The sequence below is a fragment of the Cebus imitator genome, unplaced genomic scaffold (genome assembly GCF_001604975.1).
Source record: "Cebus imitator isolate Cc_AM_T3 unplaced genomic scaffold, Cebus_imitator-1.0 Scaffold334, whole genome shotgun sequence".
Taxonomy (NCBI): domain Eukaryota; kingdom Metazoa; phylum Chordata; class Mammalia; order Primates; family Cebidae; genus Cebus; species Cebus imitator.
Window position 1 is genome coordinate 1,453,991 of NW_016107649.1, and position 27,419 is coordinate 1,481,409.

General features: G+C 37.2%; 1 protein-coding gene and 1 long non-coding RNA gene across 4 annotated transcripts in view; one reads left to right on the forward strand and one right to left on the reverse strand.

Annotated features, from left to right (window-relative positions):
* The window catches only part of SLC25A27 (solute carrier family 25 member 27), a 23,471-nt gene extending 4,060 nt beyond the window's left edge, over positions 1–19,411 (forward strand). For 2 of the 3 annotated variants that reach the window (XM_017505146.2, XM_017505148.2), the window contains exons 3-9: positions 1,967–2,051; positions 5,186–5,308; positions 7,568–7,680; positions 11,444–11,528; positions 12,958–13,050; positions 13,643–13,745; positions 18,779–19,411. In XM_017505146.2, the coding sequence (XP_017360635.1) occupies positions 1,967–2,051; positions 5,186–5,308; positions 7,568–7,680; positions 11,444–11,528; positions 12,958–13,050; positions 13,643–13,745; positions 18,779–18,850 (674 nt within the window). In that variant the 3' untranslated portion in view covers positions 18,851–19,411. The remainder of the gene's footprint in view (positions 1–1,966; positions 2,052–5,185; positions 5,309–7,567; positions 7,681–11,443; positions 11,529–12,957; positions 13,051–13,642; positions 13,746–18,778) is intronic. The other variant, XM_017505147.2, reaches the window with a different exon arrangement.
* Positions 13,263–27,419, reverse strand: part of LOC119467807 — a 26,719-nt gene continuing 12,562 nt past the window's right edge. The window contains exon 2 of the long non-coding RNA XR_005196427.1: positions 13,263–13,396. This is a non-coding gene — a long non-coding RNA (uncharacterized LOC119467807). The remainder of the gene's footprint in view (positions 13,397–27,419) is intronic.

Consider the following 27,419-nt stretch of genomic DNA (forward strand, 5'->3'; position numbering starts at 1 on the left):
TCTACTAAAAATACAAAAATTAGCCAGGCATGGTGGTGCATGCCTGTAATCCCAGCTACTCAGGAGGCTGAGGCAGGAGAATTGCCTGAACCCATGAGGCAGAGGTTACAGTCAGCCAAGATCGTGCCATTGCACTCCAGCCTTTATGACAAGAATGAAACTCTGTCTCAAAAAAAAAAATAAAAATAAATTTTAAAAATTAGAAAATGAAGCAAATATGTCAAAAATGTTAGCAGTTGATAAATCTCAATGATAGAGATAGAGGGAGTTATATATTACTTTCTCTTCATGTTTGAAAAATTTCTTTAAAAAATTTATATAGGTTTAAGAAAGAAAAAAATGAATAGCTGTTATTTTTCTCCACTTAAACTTTAAACACAGAATTTAAATTTTTCATATTTTTTGAAAATTAACATATATTTATTACAGTGCCAAATCTCATGAGTCTCTGTCTCATAATCTAAGACCAGGCTACTCTGAAAGAGAACAGAGTTCACTGCCTAATCCAACCCTGGCTATAGTGGAAATGCAACACAGGTGACTTTTGCCCCAGTTCCAAGGCCCCCTAACTAGCTCTGTGGGCCTTAGTCACTCTTAAAAGAAACTATGCCAGTTAGAACATTTTTCTGCTCTGCTTCCACAGTGGCACTCACAAGAGGAGGACTTGACTTTTTAGCTTATATACAGGAGAATATAAAGTTGGCTTCAAAGGAGGTAGGATAAGTGTGACATTTTTCTCCTCCTAATGTTTCCTGAAGCATGAAAGGATCTTTGATCAGAAAAGTGCTCGGTTCTAATTTCTAATATTTGCTGGCTTAATATTTTTAATTTACTCATCTCCAGATGAGTAAATTAGAGTGTATCATCAAAAACCACCTAGAATTATGGGCAGAGACTGTTACTGTTTTTAAAAGTTATATATTTTTGAGTATCTTAAAATATTTCATCAAACTTTCTAAAATATCAGAAAAAGCTCTCTATACAAATACGATGTGTTCATTTTAACTTTTGTTTTCTATTTAAACAAATATTTTCTCCGTTGCATCCCATTATTGTTTTGAGTTTCATTTAGTTTCATTTGTACTTTGTTGTTCGTTGTATTGTTTTACAGCTAAGATTAATTTCGTATGTTTGTACTTGGCTGAAAAATTGTATTAATAAATTCTTCAATGAAATTATGTACCTTTATTTAATAAAAATCCCTGCTGTGTACCAAGGTATGTACTAGGGCATCTGGGGTAAGTTGAAAAGCTCAGAGTCTGATGGAAAGATAAATAAGAAAAGTTAATTTCTAATCAATATGATAAAAAAAGTCAGAGAGCACTTTCTGAAAAACATGTTCTTTGAGTTGAGTCTTGAAAGACACACTTTCTGAAAAACATGTTCTTTGAGTTGAGTCTTGAAAGACAAAGAGATGTAAAGCACAGAAGGAAGAATTTATTCTAGAAAGATCAGACAGTGTGTGGGAAGGGCTGAGCCTGAAATGAGCATGCCCCATTTGGAGAAGCATCACGAACCTCATGTGTCAGAAACATCAGCCCCACTTCTCCACTTAAGAAACTTTAAACACAGAATTTAAATATTTCATATAATTTGAAAATTAATGTATATTTATTACAGTTCCAAATCTCATTAGTCTCTGTCTCATAATCTAAGACCAGGTTACTCTGAAAGAGAACAGAGTTCATTGCCTAATCCAACTCTGGCTACAGTGTAAATGCAACACCCTACCTAACTAAGGCTACCTAACTAGCTCTGTGGGCCTTAGTCACTCTTAAAAGAAGATGGTTGAAACTATGCCAGTTAGAACATTTTTCTGCTCTGCTTCCACAGTGGCACTCACAAGAGAAAGACACAGCTAGAGAGATTGACTAGGCCATGTCAGAATGGCCTCTTATTTTATACATACATAAGCACACAGACACATAAAGCCAAAGTTACCTTTTTAATGGTCTTTTTTACATAGTGTACTCTGGAGGTCGAATGGTCACATATGAACATCTCCGAGAGGTTGTGTTTGGCAAAAGTGAAGATGAGCATTATCCCCTTTGGTAAGTTTTGTTTTGAAAATAATATGCTGTTTCCCCAAATTCCTTAATGTTTATTAGGTTTCTGTAAAATTGTACATTTGAACCCAAATTGCCTTAAGTTATAAACTTAAAATAATAAATAATTACAATATAAGTCCAGATAATTGAGCATTTACTGCACATGGTATATAGACATACATGTACATACATATATAAATTATATAGAGAGAGATATTTAATATTTGAATGTTGAAAAAGTTCTTATAGAGTACCTTGTTATTCCTCTTTTTATTAAGAACTCTTGGCTTTAGAGCCAGACAAGGATGGGCTCAAATTCCTGCTCTACTACTGTATAACCCAAACAAACTGCTTCACCTTCAGGTTTTGCAGCTATAGAAGTAATATCAACCATCAAGTGTTTTTGTAGGATTAGGTGAGAGGATGAATATAAGTGTATATTATTTAACAGAAACTGAATAAAATAGGTTACTGTAAATAATATACATAGAACTCCTACAAATAAATAGAAATATAGAAAACACAGGCCAGGCACAGTGGCTCATGCCTGTAATCCCAGCATTTTGGGAGGCCAAGGCAGGCAGATCACATGAGGTCAGGAGTTTGAGACCAGCCTGGCCAACATGGCCAAACCCTGTTTCTACTAAATATACAAAAAATTAGCCAGGCATGGTGGTGGAGGCCTGTAAGGCCAGCTACACATAAGGCTGAGGCAGGAAAATCACTTGAACCCGGGAGGCGGAGGTTGCAGTGAGCCGAGATTGCACTATTGCACTCCAGCAACAGAGCGAGAGAGAGAACACAGCAGAAAAATCAGGATAGGATATCAATAGGCAGTTCACAAAAGAAGTGCACGTGTTCATTAAACATAAAAATGTTCAAATTCTCCAATAATCAGGGGGATTAATTAAAACAAACTTTAAGCTGTTAGTGGAAATACAAGTTACTAGTCTTTTTGAAGCATAAATTACTTGTTAACAGTTTTGAATGTATAACCCTTTAACCCAGCTCCTTCTTTATGATTATAATCATTCATAAATGCTTCTAGATATGCATTAAGACAGACACAAGGCCAGGCGTGGTGGCTCACGCCTATAATCCCAGCACTTTGGGAGGCCGAGACGGGTGGATCATGAGGTCAAGAGATCAAGACCATCCTGGTCAACATGGTAAAACCCCGTCTCTAAAAACTACAAAAAATTAGCTGGGCATGGTGGCGCGTGCCTGTAATCCCAGCTACTCAGGAGGCTGAGGCAGGAGAACTGCCTGAACCCAGGAGGCGGAGGTTGCAGTGAGCCGAGATCGCGCCATTGCACTCCAGCCTGGGTAACAAAGAGCGAAACTCTGTCTCAAAAAAAAAGACAGACACAAACACACACAAAGATATTGACTGTAGCGGTATTGATGATAGCACATTTTTTAAATTTAAATAACTGTTGATTCAGAATTAGTTAAGTAAGTCGTGATATATTTATTGTATAACGCAGCTATTGAAAGCATGTGGTAGGTTTCATATGACTAACATGGAAAGGTGCCTATAAAATCTTTCTTAGCGTTAAAAAAATCCAAGTCACAACTATAAGAAAGGGCAATATGTAGAGTTTCATCTTTCAGGCAACATTTCTTCATCCTGGTTTTGAAAAACTCTAATGTACTAAGCTATATAAATTGCTTTCCCAGAGTTAATTATGGAATAGAATATTAATAGTCCTTGCGTTTTGGAATTTCTTCCAGAAGGGAAAGGTTTAAGTAAAAAGTTCAAAGGAAATATTACAGCAGAAGAACTTTCAGGGTGGGTTTAATGTCCTTTTGACCCAATCAGAACAATTAATTAAGTCAGTAGGTATTTATTGGATAATTATGGTATGCCAGTCTTAATGCTGAGGCTATAGTAATGAAAAAGAAATAGTCCTGCCATCATTCAGCTTACAGAAAGAGTCAGATGAGTAAACAATTAGAATTACATAAAAAATACAGAGAAAAGAGTGATTATAAGAGACACAAAAAGAAAAACTATGATAATGTACTGTGCTCATCATTGTGTGGAGAAACAGGCCTTTTCATAAGTTGTTGGTAGAAGTGCAAATTGATAAAAGTTCTATGGAAAGCAATTTGACAGGCTCTAGCAAATGTTATGTAAATGTTCAAATTTCTTAAAGTTATGCTAGTTAAATAAATTATGGCATATCCATAAAATGAAATACTATCAAACTATTAAAAAGAATGAGGCTGTTCTATATGATCTGATAGGGATATCCTTTAAGATATGCTGTTAAGAAAACAGTGCAGAACACTGTACAACTTCGCATTCGATGTTAGTGCTTTTACAAAGGAACATTTATACGGACATGCTTGTGTATGCACAAACTGTCGGTCATAACTTAGTGTTCACCACTGTGGGCTCTACATTCAGGCTGCCTGGATTCATATCTTGGCCGCCCCATTATTAGTTGTGTGATTTGAGCTGTCATTCAACTGCTCTGCTGCAGTTTCCTCATCTGACAGAGAGAATGACAGTACTGTCATGAGGGTTGATGAGAACTAAATGGTATTTTTAAGTGCTTAAAATAGTGCCTGACATGAGTATTCAGTGAATTTGTTACTATCTCTGGCAAGGGATATAATAAAATAGTAATTGTGATTGCTTCAGTGAAGGGCAGCTGGGCATAAGAGTCAGAAGGACCTTTTTTCTTTTATACCCATTTATAGCTTTTCGAATTACTTTAAAGTAAGAAGGAAAGAGAATACTTATTTTCTCCAAGAGACTACAGCAATAATCTGGGTTAAAGGTGACTGGAGTCGAGCGTTTGTTAGGCTGATTACATCTATGCAGCTTTTATTCCCCTATAGTTGGAATTAAACTACAATTAAATTATCAATTCAAATGTATATATCTTTGAAGGACCTGCTCTTTCCTTTGGATTTCAGGCCATATAAGGCCTGAAATTTTAACTCCTTGTACTCCTTTAAGCTCCCATCAGTAAATTGTTTGTTAACTTTCCTCTGTGACTTACTTGGGTATATCCTTTACTTGATCTGAAGTCTCTTACCTAAGCCCTGTACCAGCTCAGTACTGGTTCACTATAAAATGCGTAAAATTAATGGCAACTTTAAAAAGAATTTACTTCTACAATTAGGAAATCAGTCATTGGAGGGATGATGGCTGGTGTTATTGGCCAGTTTTTAGCCAATCCAACTGACCTAGTGAAGGTTCAGATGCAAATGGAAGGAAAAAGGAAACTGGAAGGAAAACCATTGCGGTAAGTTCTCCAATTAACTAATACCTCTCTTTTTCCCTTGGCCGCTATCATATTTTTAACATGTACCTAATGGAATTATCATCCAATATGCAGTAAAGATATTACTTCTTACTTTTTTTTTATTTGGAAGTTCATTAAGAGGAAAACTAAGCTGGATCTTTTCTTTGCACTAAGAAGTGTACATGTTCTATACCAGACAAATTATGTGTGTGCAGTGTTCTTTGCTGCTTTTCCCAGCCAAGGCTAGACTTGTCCCCTACTGCAGGTTAACATAAACAGTTTGATTATTAAAATTTGCCCTTGTGCGAATCTCAATTTTGCCATTGTGGCTTGGTATTGTGGAAGTCACTTAACATTTCTGGTCTCTTGTGTTTTCATCTTTATAAACTCCCTCAAAAGGCTGTCATGCTGGTTAACATGCTCATCAGTGTGAAAAACCTTGCTTTCTTTCCCTTTCTCCTGCAGAAAGTAGCAAGGTTGATGTTGCACATTTTTCCAGCTTTCTTATTGAATCTCATTTCTCCTTTATCTGGAAGCCCTCTTTTTCCCTAATTTAAAGGAATTTTTAATTTCTGCCTTTGGGGATATAAAATCCTCCTACTGCATTACACTATATAATTAAAATTCACCTTTCTTCCAAGGGCTTAATGTTCAACAGTTTGTTAAAATACCACTTAGTTTCCCTGGGAAAGAGACAAAATCATACAGATAGATAGACCTTTCCCAGAAAAAAGGGGAAGTACCGGATGGCTTGAGCTGTTCCTTCTAACACTCCAGGTCTGCAACTGAGCCAGAGACAAAGGAGGGTTTGGGGCCATCTTCACCACTGACCACTGCTCTCTGCCCCTCTCTTCATGCAGCTGACTCAGTGGAAAAGGAGGCTGGGCTACCGCAGCCCAGGGTCCCCTTTAGCTTTCAACATGGAGAGAACATGCACAACACAGGAGAAAAGGGTACCACTGTGACTTAACCAAGTAGTTTATAGAACACTAGGGCCCAGTTTGTCATCTTATAACAACTTCTAATGACTAAGTAACCGGGAGAAGTCATGCTGCCTTGTTGGATTGGAGGAGAAAACTAGTTATTGGGATCCAGAAATATCTGAGATTTTAACTGATCCCCCCGTTTTTTTTCTCCTCTTTGTTCTTACTGTTGGAAATTTTTGGTTTGAATGTACCTAATGTAGTATATTTTAATAATAAAATTCTTTATATTATCCTCTAATAGGGAACAGGTCTATATACTACAGTAAATTACATGAACATTGAGATCAGAGAGCCTGGGATTCAAAGCCAATCTTTACCACATTTTAGCTTTGTAATCATAGTCAAGATCCTTACCCATTTCAAGCCTTGGTTTCTTCAAATGTAAATTAGAATCATATTATATACCTCACAGTTTTCACTATTAAAATGCATCTCATGTATATTAAATGCTTGGCACTTAGTAAGTGCTCTATAAACTTTAGTTACAGTGATCATCATTCCTGATCATAACTTCTCATGTAGCGTAACGGCAATTATGTGTGTCCAATAAATATGTGATGTTATCTTTTTGATTCAGAGAGTGTGATGCCTGAGTAAAAGCCACACAGGCTAGTAAGTGGTAAAGGTGGCATTTTACTGCAGGTTTTTCTGACTGCATAAAGCCCAGACTAATTTTTATGACAGAGGTTTCCATATTTGGTTTATGCTTCTTCAGCACCATTCTTTGTCTCTCTATAGAGAAATGGGCAAAATAAAGATAGTCTACTGAATTTTCTTAAAGCTAAAATTGTTCTTTTAAGAACTCTTATGAAATTGTCCTTCCTACTTTTTGGTCAATCATTTTTTATGAGATTAATTGTTAATGTTATTATTTGATGAACTCTAAAACTTTGCAGGTCCCCTCCATCACCAGTAAAATTAATCCAGAAGTCTCATAACCACTGGTTTTCTATTCTAATTAATGTGTGCACTGATAATATAAAAGATCAAGAAAGGTATTTTTATCTGTTTAATAATCTGAGAAGAGGATGACACCGTTTATAAAGATTTCCATTAAAAATGCTCAAATCAAAGTTGGCCTTTTTTCTAAAGGATTATTATGTTTATCTGGAAATTAGACTTATGTAGATTACTTCAATTTCCAATATTTCTGGAAAAATTATATTTGGATGTTATTTATTCCAGATTATAAGAGCTATAAGTGAAGCTTATCCAACTGCATTCCATACACAGGATACATGGAGTTTTCACATTTCATTATTATTCTCTTTAGATTTCGTGGTGTACATCATGCATTTACAAAAATCTTAGCTGAAGGAGGAATACGTGGGCTTTGGGCAGGCTGGGTACCCAATATACAAAGAGCAGCGCTGGTGAATATGGGAGGTAATGGAAACTTTATTGAATTCTGAAAAGTCCTAATTGCCTTAATAGTTATAAGCATTTAAATCAGGGGAATGAAAATTTATATTTATTTTTATTTATAATATATTGGTGACCATACATTGTTGACCAGCTTTATAGATGCTCTAGGTCATAATTGAATATTTTCCACAGGACATTTTTGCTTTATTCTACAGTCATGTATGGAAAGGATTTACTAAAATAGGCAAATTGTGACAATAAGGAGACAAAGCCAAACTATTTCTAAGGTCTCTTCTCCAGTCCAGACCTTCCTTTAGGATTAAAACTAGTATATGCAACTATCTGAGAGTTATTATATCCAGACTGTCCAAATCTTTCCCCTGGTAATCCTGCTCCTATTCCTAAATAATCCATTTTTATACAGTCTGACACTCCAGGCTGCAAACCTGAATGGTCTCTTAACTCATCCCTACCCCTTACTTCTCATATTTACTTACCAGTTTCCTCTGTCTCCCAAATATTTCTTAAATGTTTTCCCCCTCCAATACCTACTACTTTAGTGTCCTTAAAATGACCATTTCTACACCACCAGTCTTCAAAACCTCTTAGCTGGACTACTGCCACAGCCATCTAACTCGCCTCCTCCTCCATCCTCAAATTGTACCTGGCATTCAGAGTGATTTATCTGAAACACAGATATGAACACATTATTGGTGTCCTTAAAACTTGTCTCTGGCTTCTAACCACCCACAAAATAAAGTGGAAATTTTGGACTGTGACATAGAAGATCTGCAACATCTGGCCCGTGCCTTCGGAGAACTAAGCAAGTCATTGATTCTCTTGCAAAGAGTGGTACACTAATGAGCTGAAAGATTCCACTGCCTGCATATACTATTCTTCACCTCTATATATTATGTCCTCTTCCCTCTTCTCCTAGTTTTCTTCTAGAATTCCTTTAATACTCAGCTAAGGTGTCTTCTTCACCAAGAAAGGATTGCAAATCTACCGCAATCCCTTGCCCCTGCCATGTTGTATTTTATGCTCTTTTGTGTGTTTCTATAGCTATTATTGCTTGTGTCTCTTTTCATTACCTGCTACTATATGTCTGTATCTTCCACCATATTATAAGCCTTTTGAAGGCAAGAACGGTGTTTTATTCATCTTTATTTTTCCAGAACCTCATACATAGTCAATAAGCATTTGAAGAATAAATTAATCAATAAAATAATCCTAAGACCAATTATATGATTCTAAGACATATATAAATAGCATTTTTGAGGGTTCCAGTAGTATAGCACTTAAACATCAAAGGAAGTAAGTCTGTTTTCAGTTTTGCTAATTGAGTCCATCTATGTCTACTGTATAATATTTGTGGATTTTTTATTTTCAGAAAATCTTTATGTTTATAGTTTCTTCATTCATTGGTTCAAAATCTATTGCAGCCAAGATTTCTCTTCCAAGTTCCAGCTATTTACTCAGTATCTTCATTTGGATATCTCAAGCACATTGCTCTAAATGTGTCCAAACTAAACTCCTTTATCATACCAATTCTTTCTACATTCTTCATAATCTCAAAAATATATCACCACCCTTTCAGCTGTACAAGCAGAAACCTAGCCATGATTTTTGGCTTTTCTCTTTCATTTGCTCCATTTCTTTTATTTAAGCAGTCACCAAATCCAGTCATTCCATCTTCCAGATATATCTCAGCCTAATACACTTCTCCATCCCTGGAGCCATTCTGTTGTTCAAGTATTATTTATCCCACATACTGGACCACTACAGAGGCCTCATAACTGCTCTTTGCAAATCTACTGCATTCCCTTTTTGCCCCACTATGCCTTTGAAACTGATTTTATCAAGATTATCTTTGCTATTACCTTATTGTTAAAAATTTAAAACTGTCTTATCTTCATCTTCACCATTCCTATAAATAGCACCTCTGTCCTTTAAATTGTTCACACTCAAAACCTTGCAGTTGTCTTTGATTTTCTCCCATTCCATATTCAGTCTGCTGGCTAATTATGTTGATTCTACCTTCAAAATTTATCCAGAATCTGACCAGGGCTCCACAACTCATTTATTCAATTCATCATCTCTTACCGGGATTACTGCAATAGCCTCTTACCTAATCTGCCTTGTTTCCCTACAGTATACTTTTAATAGAATAACCAGTTCTATTATGTTCTAAATAGTAACCTTGGGCAGTCAATCCTCTGCTCAAAAGCCTCCCTTGGCTTCTATGCTGTCTGTCATCTAGACTCTGCTACTTTTTGCATATTCTGCTGCTGCTGGCCCAGTCTTCTGGCTGTTCCTCTAGCACCACAAGCTGACTCCTGACTCAGGGTTAGAAAACATACATGGATGAACCTGGAAATCATCATTCTCAGCAAACTGACACAAGAACAGAAAATCAAACACCGCATGTTCTCACTCATAGGCGGGTGTTGAACAATGACAACACATGGACACAGGGAGGGAAGCATCACACAATGGGGTCTGGGGGGGGAAATAGGGGAGGGACAGAGGGGGGTGGGGAGTAAGGGAGGGATAACATGGGGAGAAATACCAGATATAGGTGATGGGGAGGAAGGCAGCAAACCACACTGCCATGTGTGTACCTATGCAACAATCTTACATGTTCTTCACACGTACCCCAAAACCTAAAATGCAATTAAAAAAAAAAAATACCATATTTCTGCCTGGGGCAATTTCTCTTAGCTATCTGCAGATTTGTTTTCTCATGCTTTCTTTTGGTCTCTGTTCAAATGTCCACTTATCAAGAGGTCTTGCCTGATCACCCTATTTAAAATTAATAGAAACTATTCCTCCCTACCCTCTGGTACTCTCTGTCACCTTTCCTTGCCTTCTTTGTCTTCAGAGCAATTACTTGAAGAGCCAGTGCATCTGAAACACCGTGTAGTTTACTTTATTGTCTCGTCCCACAACAGAGAGCAAGGATTTTTGTTCATTTTGTCCATGGCTCTTTCCCCCATTCCAATCAAATGTACCTATCCATTCTTGTCTCATTACAGCTTACTTCCCTATACTTTAGTGTGGGTAAACTTTATATAACTCCAGCATTGTGATGTCATTCTCTTGTTTAAAACCTTTCCATAGCTCTTCATTGTCATTAGAAAAAGGTATAAAATAGCCAGGCGTAGTTGCTAACATCTGTACCAGCACTTTGGGAGGCTGAGGAGAGCGGATCTCTTGAGCTCAGGAGTTTGAGACCAGCCTGGGAAACATAGTAAAACTCCATCTCTACAAAAATATTTAAAAATTAGCTGGACACACACCTGTAACCCCAGCTACTTGGGAAGCTGAGGCACAAGAATCACTTGAGCCCAGGAGGCGGAGGTTGCAGTGAGCTGAGATCACGTCACTGCACTCAAGCCTGGGTGACAGAGAGAGACCCTGTCTTGAAAATGTATAAAAGGCTTAATGTAGAATAATGGTCAGGACCTTTTGTTTATCAGTGACAGGATCTCAATTTAACTTTGGCTAAAAAAGTAATTTACCAAATATCAAAAATTACTCAAATACCAAAAGGCCCAGGGGTTGAGCTGACTTTAGGCATAGCTAGATTCAGGAGTTTAAATGATACATTTGACTTTTTGTCTCTTCTTTCCTCTCCCTCTATCTGTAGTTCTGTTTCCCTTGAGAAGAAGAATAGTATCTTTCATCCTGGTACACATTCCTGCCCCAAGCCTAGCATATTCTTGACAGAAAAGACATTCACTGTTGACTGATAAATATTTAAACTTTCTTTTTCTATTGCCAGATTTAACCACTTACGATACAGTGAAACACTACTTGGTATTGAATACACCACTTGAGGACAATATCATGACTCACGGTTTATCAAGGTAAGTGATTGTTTTAGTTGGACTCTTTCTGAGTTGTTTTTTTTTTTTTTTTTCCTGTATCACTTTTCCATATTTGGCATAAATTCTGTAGACTCATTTGATTGGGATTGTACTGGCATCACCTTTAGAGAAGAGTACATTTACAGTGAGGAATTTCTTAAAGTTTGTTACAGTTAGAATGGGGAAAGAGACAGGCAAAGTTGTAGGATGTTCAGATTAAACCTTCCAAAATATTTGCACCTGATGGGACCATCCCAGGAACAGACTATGATGACGGACTCTCCAACTCAATTCAACAGATATGCTTAAGCACCTTTTATGTTAAAGGCACTGAGCAGGGCTCTGCAGTGGGCACCAAACGGGTTAAACTCAATTCCTGCCCAGGGAACTTACCAACAGTGAAAACAAGACAAATATAAAAACACTCTGCAGGAAATGCTAAAAGGAAGCAACTAATTACTACAGGGTTCAGAGGAAGGAAAAAAAAAAATCAGCACTTGGAAAGATCCACAAAATGCTAAAAGGAAGCAACTAGTTACTACAGGGTTCAGAGGAAGGAGAAAAAAAAAATCACCACTTGGAAAGATCCACAAAGGAGGTAGAAATAGACACAGGTTTTGAAAGGATGTGTTTTCTTCACAGACAGGGACAGGAAGAAGCCCTTTCCAGGAAGGAGCATTGCCTTGATCTCTTTGCAACACAATTTCAAATTATCCATTAGAATTAGTTATTTTATAGATGTGTAGAGTCCTTGACATTATAGTGATTTCATTTAGCTTCTGATCTTGTTTCCAAACTCAAAAATTTCCTATGCTATTTAGATGACCCTAAAAGTAGACAACCCTCAAAGTATATTAATAGTGTCAGGTCAAATATTTGGAGGTAGGAGTGTATGTGTGTTTGTGTGTGTGCGCGTGTGCATTTAACCACTCCAAGAGTATTACTGACTCGGGACTTTTGCATGTACTGTTCTATCTTCTTGTAACATTCTTCCTTCAGGTCTTCACATAGATGTATCCTTTTTAACCACTCAGGTCTGCTGTCACCCCACGAGCTTTTCCTGACTGCCTGTCACCTGGTAGCTCCCTGTCACATTTCCCATTTTTTTGCAGCTTTTCGCAGCTTTTGAAATAATTTATTTCTCTTCTGCCTTTTCCCAAGTGGAGTATAAGCTCCTCAAGGGCAGGGTCTTACCTGACTTGATCACTGCCTAGAAGAACGCTTGGCACTAGCAGGTGCACAATCCCTATTTGCTGACGGACATTCTTTTTGTTTTTGTTTTTTTCTACCTCTTTAATTAATTTGGCATTAAGCTAAAAGAACATTATTATAATATTTAGGTTATTATAATGTTTAGTATTCTTTCTAAATACTAAATTCTAGAAACTACTACATATTATATTTCAATTTCATTTATTTGTATTTGTAGTTTATGTTCTGGACTGGTAGCTTCTATTCTGGGAACACCAGCAGATGTCATCAAAAGCAGAATAATGAATCAACCACGAGATAAACAAGGAAGGTAGGTAAAAAGTCTTCAGTATTCATGTGCTTGAATGTTTGTAATAGCATTGTTCCTTGAAGATGCTTTTCTGCATTTTTTGATAGAAATGTATTTGTGTGTTTTTGAGAAAATTGAGAGCATCGTTTTTATGCAATTACTGCTTTTTGATGAAAGTGACATGCATTTGGGGAGTTAAGCTAATTAACAATCATTTAGACACAAGGTTTTTGTTATGGCTTAATTGTTTTTAAAGACTTTTTGAAAGCATACTCTGCTGAGAATTTACAGAGCATTTTCTTCAGAAGCTTATGATTTGAGTAGGTAACATGGAGAATTTGATTTGATATTAAATAGTATGTTCTCTCTGGAAGAGATCAGATAGAGTGAATTCTGAATATAAGACCAAGGGTGGCATGAATCAGAAGAGTTAACCTTGAAAATTTCTTTAAGATGAAAAGAAGTTATCTGTATCTGTAGAACCACAAATTTTTGTTTCTAAACTAGCAGAAAATACTTAATTTTTAATAAGATTCCTTAGACAATATTATTTTATGTATACATATTTTTAACACAGAAAATAATTAACAAAAGGATCTTATTTCCTTTGTAGGGGACTTTTATATAAATCATCAACTGACTGCTTGATTCAGGCTGTTCAAGGTGAAGGATTCATGAGTCTATATAAAGGCTTTTTACCATCTTGGCTGAGAATGGTAAAGTTAGGTTTACTTCCTTTGTGTGTTGTTGTTTTCTTTTTTTGTACTTAAATTACTTTTAATCTATAAGCATTTTCCCTTTTCTCTTCTGGCCTGAAGCATGGCCCTGCCCCTCAAATCAAGGTCCTTTCTTATTTTTTAAATCTTCTTTTATTTCCTTTCACCTCTCCTCAGTTATCTTGCCTTCTGTGGTAGAGTAAGGTAAAATAAGTTACATCCGTTAATGAACAGGTTGATAGTCTTGTTACAAAGCTAGTGAATAGATTTTTGGTAATGTAAAATTTTTAGTATTCCATATAGTTATATTTTAATACAGTATTTTGGGACACATATACAGATTTTACACTAGAGACTGCTCCTACAAAAGAAATTTACTATTTCAAAAAAATTTGTTACTTTGATGGCAAATGTTACATTACCCATTAATATTTATTACCACAAAACTCTGCTTAATAAGAAAGCATTATGTCATTTTTATTTGATTGAGATGTTATTTTTCATTGCAGTGAACTAAGATATAGAATTAGATTTGTTTAAGCAATATAGCAAATATAATAAAAACAAAGTGCTGACACTTTTTGTAAGTTAAAACATTTGAAAGCATGGGTGAGTTATAGGTTTAGAAATGCAAGCAATCAAAAATTAACACAATATGATACAATTATATATAATGTAATATTATATATATATTTTTTAATTGAGTACCTATATCATGCAAAGGCCTGTACTGAAGTCTCAGCTTTCAATAAGAAACTATAAGTGATGAATGTTATGGGAAGAGTACATAGTGCTATCGAAATATATAGCAAATAAGTACAGCCTAGGCTGGCAATTAAGAAAACCTCCCTGGAGAATGGACTTCTGAATTTAGATTTGCAAAATGGGTGGGACTTAGCCAGGTAAAGAGGGCAGGGAGAAACATTCTCTATAGAGGGACAGTTGGAGTGGACAGAGAGCAGGACGAGTTCAAGGAAACCAGGCAGGCCAAGGCACAGAGACCTCAGAGAGAGAGGCAAAGGGGGAGACCAGAGAAATGCAGACACCACACTGGGAAGGGTCATATGAGCCAGAAGGGTAATGGGTACCGGTTTGAAGAAATAAGCATTTTTAGAAAATTTGTTCTGCCTGTCGTGTGGATTGGGAAAAGGCTAAGAGTAGTGACATATTAGAGATAATGGTGGCTTGGACAAGCGTATGACAGTGGGGACAGAAGATGGATTAAAAACATGTTTAGGAGGTGGAAAGGGAACAGAAACATGACTGATTGGATGGGGATGGGAGAATGGTTGGAGGAGACAAGGAAAAGTCAGACTTCATCCCCAAGATTCCTGCTCTGAGCAACTGATAATGATATAATTTCCTAAAATGAGGATCATTGCAGGAAAGAAGATTTTGGGGTAAAATAAGGTCAGTTTAAGACATGTGAAATTTTGGATACCCATAGGACATCCGAGCAGAGATGTGTAGATGACAAACTAAGTATATTGGTCTAGGTCTTAGAAGAGAATACACGGGTAGAGATTTAGATTTGAGTATTTTCTACATATAGATGGTAATTGAAATGTTGGTAATAAATAATATCAAAGGAATAGTAGGTCTTTGTTTATTAATATGAAATTCATAGTCAAAGCCCTTGGCAATACCTGAGTTTAAGTATACCAGAGTTTATTTTTTGGTGGTTTTGATTATACCTTGAAATTATATCAAAACTGTGGCTCTTTCTTACTGGAAAGGTAAATTTTGATTTGGTCTGCATACACTAGGTGCTGTTATACGTACTGATAACACTGAGGAATAACATAGTCTTTGCACTAGAAGAGCTTACAATGAGATTAGAAGTTAAACATCTAAGTAGTTAAAATTACAGAAATAATAAAAATTACTAAATAAATACTACTGAGTCACTTGGTATATGGCCAACACTGTTAATCATTTTTATGGCTTAACTCATTGAATTCTCCCAACAATCTGTGTAGTAGGTTACTAACATATCCCTCTTTTATAGAGGAAACAAAAGCATCAAGAGTCTAAATAGCTCGGCTACGTGAGTGGTTCAGGGCATCAAACCCAGACGGCCTGACACCAGATAACACAGCCTTATTAAATGGTATAAACAGTACTCTGTTCATATAACTCACCTGTTCATGCCACTGGTATGAACAGTACTCTGTGGGAACACAGATAGTGGAGTAGAAATGGTTATGACCATATTTGGGAAGTCGCAAGAGGCTTCACAGAGTTGATATTTGATCTGGGCTTTGAAGCATCAATAGGTGTTTGTCAAGAGAAATATAAGAGTGCAACATGAGCATAGGTATCATGTCATATATAGGCCTGTTATGTTTGAAGAACTACAGATAATTCAGTCTGCTTGAAGAATAGGTCCTTATAGGGGAGGTAGTAGAAGATAAGGCTAGAGAATTACTTAAGGACCAAGTTGGGAAGAACTTTGTGGGCCAAGCCTAGTGGTTTAGATGAACTCTATGGAACACCTGCTTAAACCTGGGAGCAATGTGCTAATATTTGTTTGAAGGCAAGATTACTTTGGCAGTAGTACAGAAGATATATTGAAAGCTAGGATATAAGAAAGGAAGTTTTGGCAATGGTCTAACCAGTTAGATCATTGTAGAAATTGAGAGAAATAAATTTTAGGCACCTTTATGGTTAACTCCACAGGACTTAGTAACTGATTATATGGGGAAGGTGAGGGACAGAAAAAAGCAAATGAGATTTCTGTTTCTGATGCAGGAAACTAGGAGAATGAGTGAGACCACTGCAGAAACACAAAATCAGGGTCAAGAGGGATGAGAGGCAAGGAGAATAGGTAAATACAAAGGATGGGCCCACTTTGTTTAATCCTTAGTCTTTATACATATGTCTCAGGAAGTATAAATGACTAAAAGAGTACTTAACATGTACAAAGCTCTACATACATTATTTTTTAAAACCATATAAGAACCTAGCAAAACAAGTAGTGTTATCCTCATTTGTCAGATAAGAAAATCATGGCTCAAAGCATAAGAAGCTTGCCCAAGTTCATGTAACTAGTATGTGGCAGAGCTGGGAATTGACCTCAGGTCTGTTCCACTCAAAATCCTATGCTCCTTACTAATACAATATGCTGATATGCTCAACATTCTGCAGCTAGCTACAGAAATTTTAAAAGTGAAGAGACATTCCTAGCAGTGGAGGATTATTTGAAGAAAGGCTGGCTAACCACCAGAGATCACCAGGGAGTGACTGCCTTGTTGATTTGCCAAAGTGCATGACCCTGAGCACAGAAACCTAACTCATGGGCACGTCCATGTAAATTGGCCTTGAAAATACAGATTTGATGATCAGGCCACAATATTTGGCTCATTCACATTGCACAACACATTTGGCAAGTGATCTAGATGTTCAAGTCCTCTGGCCAATGTGTTTTCTCCTAAATTCAAGCTATATGGGTACTCAAGTAATAATCAGAAGATTACTTAACACAGAATCAGAACAGAAAGAGCTTAAAAACTTAATCCAAGAGAGCTTTTATGTGTTCCACTCCACAGTAGGAGGCATGAAAAGGGACTCTGCTTCTGCTTTTTCTCCAGCCTTATGGCAAAATGTAGACCAAAAGAAACAACATGGGTTCATATACACTTGGATTATTTGCAATGCTCATAGCTGTATTAGTGAGAAAATCAGCAAGCAAGCATAGTGCCCACATGCGCTACTCCTGTACAGAGGCCTGGTAAATCCCATTTCTATACCACCCACATTCTTTGGCTATATGATCAGCCACTCTTTAACTCTATTCAAAACCAGCTAAACTCTATCCTGATCCTTTCCACTGGATAGAGGTACTATGATCTTGCTTTGCTTAGTCCCTGATTAGTATTTATTTCATTTGCCTATGGATTTTGTTGCTATAATGTCATTAACATGAAAAAGAAGATTGATTACCACAGCAATTAAGAATGATTGCATAGGGATTCTTAACTAAGACCTCTACCTTCTTCATCCAACTCCAGTTATACTGGCTTGCTTCCTTTTTATTGTCACAAGAATACTGTATCATCATAGCTTTATATTCCTTATTTCATCTATGTTATCATACCTTTAACCAAGATATAGTCTCCTAAATCCACTATTTAGTGAATTCCCAGTTTACTAATATAACATGCTCAGTATTTCCAAACAAATATGAGATAAATACTGCTTTACAGACAAAACCAAATACATTTTATTTTCTAGTTGCTTAAGCTTATTTCTCTACTGCAGAATGATAGAGTTCCTCTCTGTTCAATTTTTATTAGAACTGAACAGGACAGGTATTATTAGATCCAAGGAACTCTTTCTCTGTTCCAGTGTTTACCCTGTGATTTCCCTCTATATCTTTGCTGTTTACACCTTTAGCATTTATGTCTTCTTCTCACCCTTATTCTTTTATAATTCCTTTAGATGTAGTTATACCATCATTCAAGTTAAAGACAAGCCCTTCTGAGCTGGAAGTGCTTTTCTCTATTTAATTGAATTTTTATATAAATGTTGTGAGACATCAGGTGTTAGTCTTATGACTTAAATCTCCAAGGATAATCTCACCTTCCTCACTTTCAAGTTCTTAAGTGACTTAATGTCATGCTCCATATACAAACTAGATATCGGGAAGCCTGCCTAGAATTCAGGCATCTTGAATCTCAGCCCTTTAGCCAGTAACGGTTCGGTAACAGGAATTCTGAGAATGGAAAACAGAAGCCTGTGGTCTAGCTCTACAACATGCTAATAGGCATTTGACTGCTAAGCCTCGTCTCATCTGAAAAACAGGGATATTAATATCATTCCTTTCTATTGTAAGATCTTGTTTAGAGAAGTCTGTGATAAATAAGACATAAAAATGTTTTATAAAGTCCTTTACAAAGGTGAAATACCAAAATATTTGTTTTCAGCCTAAGTGGATGCAAAGTGACTTTGTCATTCAAAGATATGTATGCATATATGTAGAATATTTATAATTGCTTTGAAATATGCACTAACTTCTTTGGTTAATCTTTCAGACCCCTTGGTCAATGGTGTTCTGGCTTACTTATGAAAAAATCAGAGAGATGAGTGGAGTCAGTCCATTTTAAACCCCTAAAGATGCAGCCCTTAAAGATACAGTGTTCAGTATTATTGAAATATGGGCATCTGCAACACATACCCCCTATTATTTCTACCTCTTTAGGAAGACACCTATTCCACAGAGACTGATTTATAGGGGGCAGCACTTTATTTTTTCTGGAAACCCAAGTTCTCTTTGACTCCTCTTTTTGTCCAAAAGTGATCTGGTCGGATCTCACAAGGCCATCCAATGAGACCCAGCACCACATTTTCTAAAGAAGAATCGAAGCCTGACCACTTTCACCTTGGGCAAGAAGGTTTGGCCTTTGAGTTGCTATTCTATGCTGAAGAGCCTGCTTAGAGGAGGAGTACCAGGAGGGAGTCAGCATCTTCAGATCTGAAGTAGACGATAGGAATGTGGAAGAATACATATGTAGTGCTTAAGAAATACATTTAACCTGTTATGTCAGTATTTATAATTGAAGTTTGATAATTCACTTTTCTGTCATTGTTAAAGTGTACATATTGTAAATTAAAGGGAGGTGAATGGAAATTAATGAAGAAACATTTTGAGTTTCCCTAGTGTTGAAGGAAGTTGTACTTTTTCTTGTCAGAAAGATGAAAAAAATAATGAAGTTGAGATGATGTTTGAATTTTAAGAAAAGAGGCTGCTTTCTGTCAGTGCCCTCTCATTAGATCCATGTTAATTGGTTAGCACTCCACTGCACATGCTAAGGACTTCCTCGGACAGCCACATACTGAATCTTGATGAAAAAAGTGCATTTGCCTTGTTACATAGTCTGTTACAAGCCAGATATGTTGCTAGCTCTCAAGAATCATAATATATTGAGAACTACAACTTATTTGATTAAAACTTAGCTGTATAGGTCCTTTTAAAAAGCACCTTTTATTAGCCATCAATCTTTCAGTGGTATTTTAAAAGCAAGGCAGACAGATACGAAGTCAGCCAACTCTGACATGCATCCTTTCTTATCTCCCTTACCTGACACTAGGGGCTCTCGAGAGGCAGAGAGAATGCTCACAAATCACACTAAAACTGCCAGTGGCCTGACTCTTACTCAGTTTAGTAAAGCTTCTTGCCTAAAAAGTGATAAGTAAAAATCTGTTTATGGTATATAGTTTTATCTCCAATATTTGAATGAAATCCATGTTCTTATTTTAGAAAGGTGAAAGAGTTCTACAAATTCAGCTACATATTACCAGCTCTCCCAACCTCGGACAGTGGGCATTTCTGGATGGATGGCTGCGATTATGGATAAAGGCTGTAACTGTTAAAATAGAAAAACATGAAAAGCTCAGGTCCAAGAAAGACCTTGGAGCCAGCCAAACAGAATCTGTTCTGATGGACATAGATGATGTTGAACAGAAAAATGTTTACAAGTGCTTTGTGGTTGCACTAATGTATACTCACTGCCATTTTAAGAGGGGGAAGTATACTTTAAAATATATTTGAATGTGATGTACTGATATACAATAGCTTGTTTTTCTAGTTGCAGAGAATGTGAAGTTTAATCTCTTAAAATCTGTAGGTGGTTTTTCATTGAATTTGTCAATATGTTATTGAGTTGTTAAATATATTTAATGTGTGTGTCTGTGTGTGTGCGTGCGTGTGTGTGTGTGTGTGTGTGTGTGTGTGTGTGTTTAACTTCTCAAGTGTTCTGCATTGAACCACTTTGGGAAAATTTTGGTTTCTTATGTTTTGTAATTTTTAAAATTAAGACTCGGTCAAAATAATTACATCTCAACTGGACTGTGAACAATTGATTTAGCTTTATTCTTTGTGGGGTCGGGGAGTTGGGATCAAAACACTGTTTATGCACTGACATCATTCCTTGGGACCTGGATCAACATGAATAAATGTTTCCGTAATTTTTAACCTGAAATGATTCCTTGGGATTATCTGATTTCACATTCCCATTTCACATGTTAGTAAACTGAGATTCAAAGAAGTAGAGTTGTTCATGCTCATGAGTGACTTAGTAGCAGAGTCAGGATAAAAACACTGTTCTCTTAATTAATATGATTATTTCAACTGAGAGTTATTATTCAATAATTAGGTACCAAGGAAGGGTCTTATGTCATGATCACAACCCAGTCAAGTGCTTGTGAGTCTTCCAAAACAGATTTTTCTTTATGGCATTTTTATGTCTCACACATTTTAAATAAATCTGAATTGCCTCTAACATACATTTTAGAATAGAGTCACCATGCTTTTGCTTGAACAGTAAGACCTTCCATAATCTAACCAAATCTGGTATACCCAACACTTGTCTAATCACATTCATAATTTTCTGGTGAAATCATATCTACTGATTATCTTGGAACATTGCTTATTTTTGCCAACTTAGAATCATCTTGTTTTCCAAAATAATCCCCAGTAAATAAAAAGTATTAAAAATTTCAATAATTTTTGTGTCCATACTCACAGACTTGAGAATTCCAACCTCACTTTCTTATTATAGTACTACTCCATGTGGTATTTCTCTATTTCTTTTCAGTTCAGTATTGTTAATACTTGACATTTTCTTTTGTTTTGCTTTCACATTTTTTCTCTTCTCAAATGATTTTTTTCTTATTGCAAATGCATATACTTATTTTTAATTATGTACAGTTTTTATATGTATAAGTGAATTAGTGTGAATTTTATATTTATGGTGAATTGTAGACTAAATTTATATAATATGTAAGATATAAATTAATTCACATATAATTTACATCAATTAATTTATATCTATAATTAAAGGGTTAACATTTCTTAAGTTTGCTTTTAATAAGGATTAACATGTCTTTTTCAAGTACCCCAAATTCTATTTCATTGTAAGCCACTAGTGGGTAGGGGTACATCTTCTATTTTGATGTAAAGCTCTGCTTTCTTTAGCAACAGGGTGGCTCATGCCTGTAATCCCAGCACTTTGGGAGGCCAAGGCGGGCAGATCACGAAGTCAAGAGATTGAGACCATGGTGAAACCCCTTATCTACTAAAAAATACAAAAATTAGCTGGGCGTGCCTATAGTTCCAGCTACGCGGGAGGCTGAGGCAGAAGAATTGCTTGAACCTGTGAGGTGGAGGTTGCAGTGAGCCGAGATCGCACCACTGCACTCCAGGCTGGCGCCTGGCGACATAGTGAGACTCTGCCTCAAATAAATAAATAAATAAAATGATTATAACTACATATAACATGAATCAGTTAATTTTATCTTTACCGTTTTAAGAATCTGTGACTATCATGAGTCTACAATTTCACTTTGCTAATAAAGAAAAATTCAGGAAGATATAAATATAAAAGAATTTGTTATTCGGTCATTTTAAATTTTCAAGCACATTTATTTACAGTTGTTATAATTACATATAATTTTTTCTACTAATGAAAAATTCCTTCAGGACTTTCCTGAAAAAAAAAATGCTTAATTTTAATACTTGATGGTTCAAACAATTTCTTTGGAAAGGCAAATAAATAATTGTTTTCTTCCCAATTAAACTGAGACTCTAAGATGACTATCAAGCAAATACATATTATTATTGAATGCCAGGTTATGTGGAAAACAGACTGCGACTCAGAATCTAAAGATCTTTATCCTATTTTGGGTTCTACTTCTGACAGACAAGTGTAACTAGGATCAAGTCCCTTCACTTCTCTGAAATCCCATTTTCCTAAAAGCTGAAGTGAGACAGCGTGGTGGTTCACACCTGTAATTGTAATACTTTGGAAGGCCCAGGCTGGCTGACTGCCTGAGCTCAGGAGTTCAAGACCAGCCCCGGCAACATGGTGAAACCCCATCTCTACTAAAATACAAGTTAGCCAGGCATAAGAGCAGACACCTGTAGTCCCAGCTACTCGGGAGGCTGAGGCAGGAGAATTGCTCGAACCCGTGAGGTGGAAGTTGCAGTGACCCCAGATTGTGCCACACTGCACTTCAGCCTGGGTGACAGAGGCAGACTCCATCTCCCCCTGCCCCCCTGCAATAAAAAAGAGGTTATTGAACTCTAGAATCTTAAGTTGTGTATACTTAAAGGGAGCCATCCCTTTAAATTTAGAATTTTTAAACTTTCATTAGGATTTCTTTTTGCCTGGGTTTACTTTCTCATATTTCAAAATAGGGGAAAAAATTGTTCAGACCTTAAAGTATAATATAGACTTCTTATATGTCTGGACTATCTCACCCTGAAATCCATTCTTCACAGGGAAGCACAGTCGTCTTCCATTGGGCAACTTTGGGTATATTCTCACCTTCAATTTCTCCTATATACACACATACTAACAATTAAAACCTGCAATGCTATATCTACGACCCTCTCAATCTGACTCCAGCCCACTTTTCTCACATTTACCTTTCACTGCATACTTGTGCCTTACCTCCTTGGAAATGCATTGCTCTACTTATTTTTCTGGAGATGCTCTATATTTGGCTGCTTTTCTATGCAGTTTATTCTGTTCCCTCCACCTAACTTTCTTTCCACCACCACCACCTATTCATCTTTATTTGTATTCGTTAAATTCTACCTCAATATCTAAAATGATCACCTACTATTTCCTTTCTGAAGCCTTCAGTATACTCACTACCCCTTCTCCCATTGCTTCCCCTACTGTATAGATGCACATATCAGCATCCCCTATACAAGATGTATTGCTTGAAACAAAGGACCATGTAATACATCTTTGAATCCCTTATAAACTTCAAATAGGACCCACTCGGAAGGTATTTGCTGAACTGAGAGGAGTTTTGGGGAGTGGGGAGAAAGACATTTATAAACATAATTAAATCATTTTGTTCTCTTTCTACCTTCAGAATAATTATGTTGGGTCAATAACACTTCTGATTTTATGAAATTCTTTACCATATTAAATGCTTAGCTGTGTTTTTAAATGATCATGTGTGTTTAAACATGTCATAATTTTTAAGGATTACTTTCATCAGTTTAATAGCTATTCCATAAAATCTAGAATTGAATAGTTTTAAATAATATATAATTTGATTCACTAATAATAAATATGTGATGTGCTTACACTATTCTTCATTTTAGAGCATGTGTAGAAATTATATTTGGCCTTCATTGATACCATACACCTGCACGTTTTACCCACTCAAGTGTTTTATTATTTCTGAATTTTGAGGAATACATGGTTATTTTTCTCTCCCCATGCTTTACCCTCAAGAAGCTGCTGTGATTGTCAACAGCAGCAGGAGCCACTTGAAGGTTTGATAAAAACAGATGAAGATGCTTAAAGATGTCTGTTTGCCGAAAATATCTGGTAACAAACTGGCATATATGTGAGTAAATACAGTGTGTTATTCTGATTTTAAAAGTAAATGTTTTAAAATGCCTAATTGCTTGTTATCAAGGGTTTTGTTTTGTCCTGGTATGGTTTTGAGTTAAGAAGGTAATAACAAATTTAGAGGTTTTTGTTTGTTTGTTTGTTTGTTTGTTTTTTAAGATCTTAGTCTTTTCACAGCTGAAACAGAACCTGGTTTAATTTAGAATGTCAGGTTTGAGATACATATGTTAGCTAAAAGGATATTTATACTTTGTCACCATAATTTTTATTTTATGGGAACTCCTTATCCGTACTTAGTTTTGTATAATATACTAATATACTAGTACTAATACTCTCAGTTATTCTCTGACTAAAACGAATGGGTAATTAATAATTACAGTGATAGACACGTTCACTGGCTGAGCATAGAAGAGAATTTGAATTACTTTAAACATTAGAGAATTAGTGCCTTCTTTTTTGACACCATGGGCTAGTCTGATTTTCATGATACAATTTCTTCTTCACCCTCATCTTTTAACACATGTCAGTTTCTATTAGCCGTTTCTTTGCTGCAAGGCAAGATCTTTAAATTTTGATTCTTTAAGGTTCTATTCTTAGCTCCCATCTTAATTTCCACTTTCTCACTAAGAAGAACTACACATTTCTGTGACTTCAGCTACTACATTTAGGCTGGCAATTCTCAAACACATAATAGATACTCACTAAATGGTACATATTATCATTATCTGTATTTCTGATCCTTACTCCTTAAAAAAGCTTTAGTTATGTTTTCTCAATTGCCAACTATAAATCTTTATCAGGATGGCCCACAGTCTTTGTGCGCTCAAATTTCTCAATAATGAATTAGTGCTTTTGACGATAATCCCTCCTCCCCTGTCCTTGTAAATCTGCTGTTTCTCCAGGATTCTCCATTGCTCCACATACCAGTATTGTAGCCAAGAAACCTCTGGGTCATCTTTGACTTCTCATTATTTTTCTTTATATAAAACGCTGAAATCCAACTTTAAAAGAGGAAAGTACAGACCAATGTCTCTTATGAATATAGATGCATGTACAACTCCATTAGTATCACTTCACCCCCATTAAAATGGCTATTATTATTAAAAAAAACCAAACAGAAAACAACAAGTTTTGGTGAGATTGTGGATAGATTGGAACTCTTGTGCATTACTCGTAGAAATGTAAAATGATGCAGCTGTTGTGAAAAACAGTATGGGAATTCCTCAAAAAATAGAATTACTGTATGACCCAGCAATTCCATTTCCAGGGATACTCAAAAGAATTGGATACAGAGACCCTAAAATATATTTGTACACAACTTTAATAGTAGCATTACTGACACAACCAAAAAGCAGAAACAACCCAAATGTCCATTCATGGATGAATGGATAAGCCAAATGTGGTACATAAATACAAAAGAATATTACTAATCCTTAAAAAGGAAGGAAATACATGCTACAGCATGGATGAACCTTAAAAACATTATGCTGAGTGAAATAAGCCAAGCAAAAATGAACACATACATGATTCTACTTGAGGTACTAGAATAATGAAATTCATAAAGACAATGTAGAATAGTGATTAATAGGGTCTAGGATGTGGGGAGGGAATGAGGAGTTGTTTAATGCCTACAATTTCAGTCTGAGATGATGAGATAAATCTGCAAACGGATACTGTTAATGGTTGTACAATAATGTTAATATACTTAATGCCACTGAGCTCTACACTAAAAAATGGCTTAAATGGAGAGACTCGATCCAAGATGGCCGATTAGGACCAGCTCAGAATTGCAGCTCCCAGTGAAAGCACGGAGGGTACGCATTTCCAGACAGATTTTTATTGCCCACAGACCAAGAGATTCCCAGGTGAAGGAGCCCCACGGGTCGCCAGTGTGGCTGTTTTGGCCGGTGCAACTGTTTTGGCCAGCATGGCTGTTTTGGCCAGTGCCCCAGCGCGGTGGTTCTCCGTACAAAATACATGGGTCTGGGCTCCATTTTAGCTGGTGATTGGAGCTCCTGGGAGACAGAGTCAACCATTCAACTGATTAAAAAGGGGACTGAAACGGGGCCAGACCAGGAGATTCCTGGGCAAAAAAGCTCCACGAGTGGTCGGATCCAAGATGGCCATTTAGGAACAGCTCAGGATTGCAGCTCCCAGTGAAAGCGCAGAGGGTGAGTGGATGCCACATTTTTGTTGCCCACAGACTAGGAAATTCCCAGGCGGAGGAGCTCCACGGTCGCCAGCATGGCTATTTCGGCCAGCGCGGCTGTGCCGGCCGGTGCCACTGCTTTGCCCCACATGGCTGCTGTGTCAGCGCCCCGGAGCAGCGGTTCTCCGTACAAAATACACCGGTCCGAGTGCCCTTTTGGCTGTCGATTGGAGCCACGGGAAGTCGCCCATTCGCCAGTTCAAAAAGGCGACTGAGCAGAGAACCAGGACAGTAGATTCCAGGGCAAAAAAAAAAAAAAAAAAGCGCCACAAACCTCAGTGCCGCTGTTTAAGCCAGCGCAGTGAGTGGCCGCAGGGGAAAACAAACAGACCCCAGTGCCTCTTCAACAGGCGACTGGAACACAAACTTAAAAAAGGCTCTGAGGCAGGGAGCCAGGCGATCAGGCTCGGCTAGTCCCACCCCAAAAAAGAACAGCAACCAGAAACTCTGGATTGAGAGTTTCACAGCAAGCGCAGCTGAACCCGGGACAGTCCAGCTCTGTGGGGGAGGGGCGTCCGCCATTACGGAGGCAGCCTGCCAGGACGGAGTCGGCCAATGCTGAGGCAGCTCGCTGTTGCCAAGGCAACCCGCCATTGCTGAGGCAGCCCGCTGTTGCCAAGGCAACCCGCCATTGCTGAGGCAGCCCACCGTTCCCAAGGCAACCCACCACAGCAGACAGACTCCGCATCAACAGAGGCAGGCCAGCATCGCCAAAGCAGTTCTAACTACACCCATATAAACAGGACTGCAGGGAAGTTCACTCGGCAGCGGGGCAGAGCCCACAGCAGCTCAGCAAAGCCTCTTATAGGCCGACAGTGACTAGGCTGCCTCCTTGCTGGGCTAGGCAGGTCTGAAGGGGAAAAAAAAAAAAAGAAGGCGGCAGCATAACGGAAACTCATAAATAAAGCCCTAAATCCCTGGGACAGAGCACCTGGGAACAAAAAGCAGTTTAGGAGTTCTGCTGCAGCAGACCTAAAAGTACCTGCCCAGCAGCTCTGAATGAACAACAACAGAACTCACAGCTCACCATTTGAGTTCATATAAAGAAGAGACCGTCTCCTCAAGCAGCTCCCTGACCCCTATATATCCAAA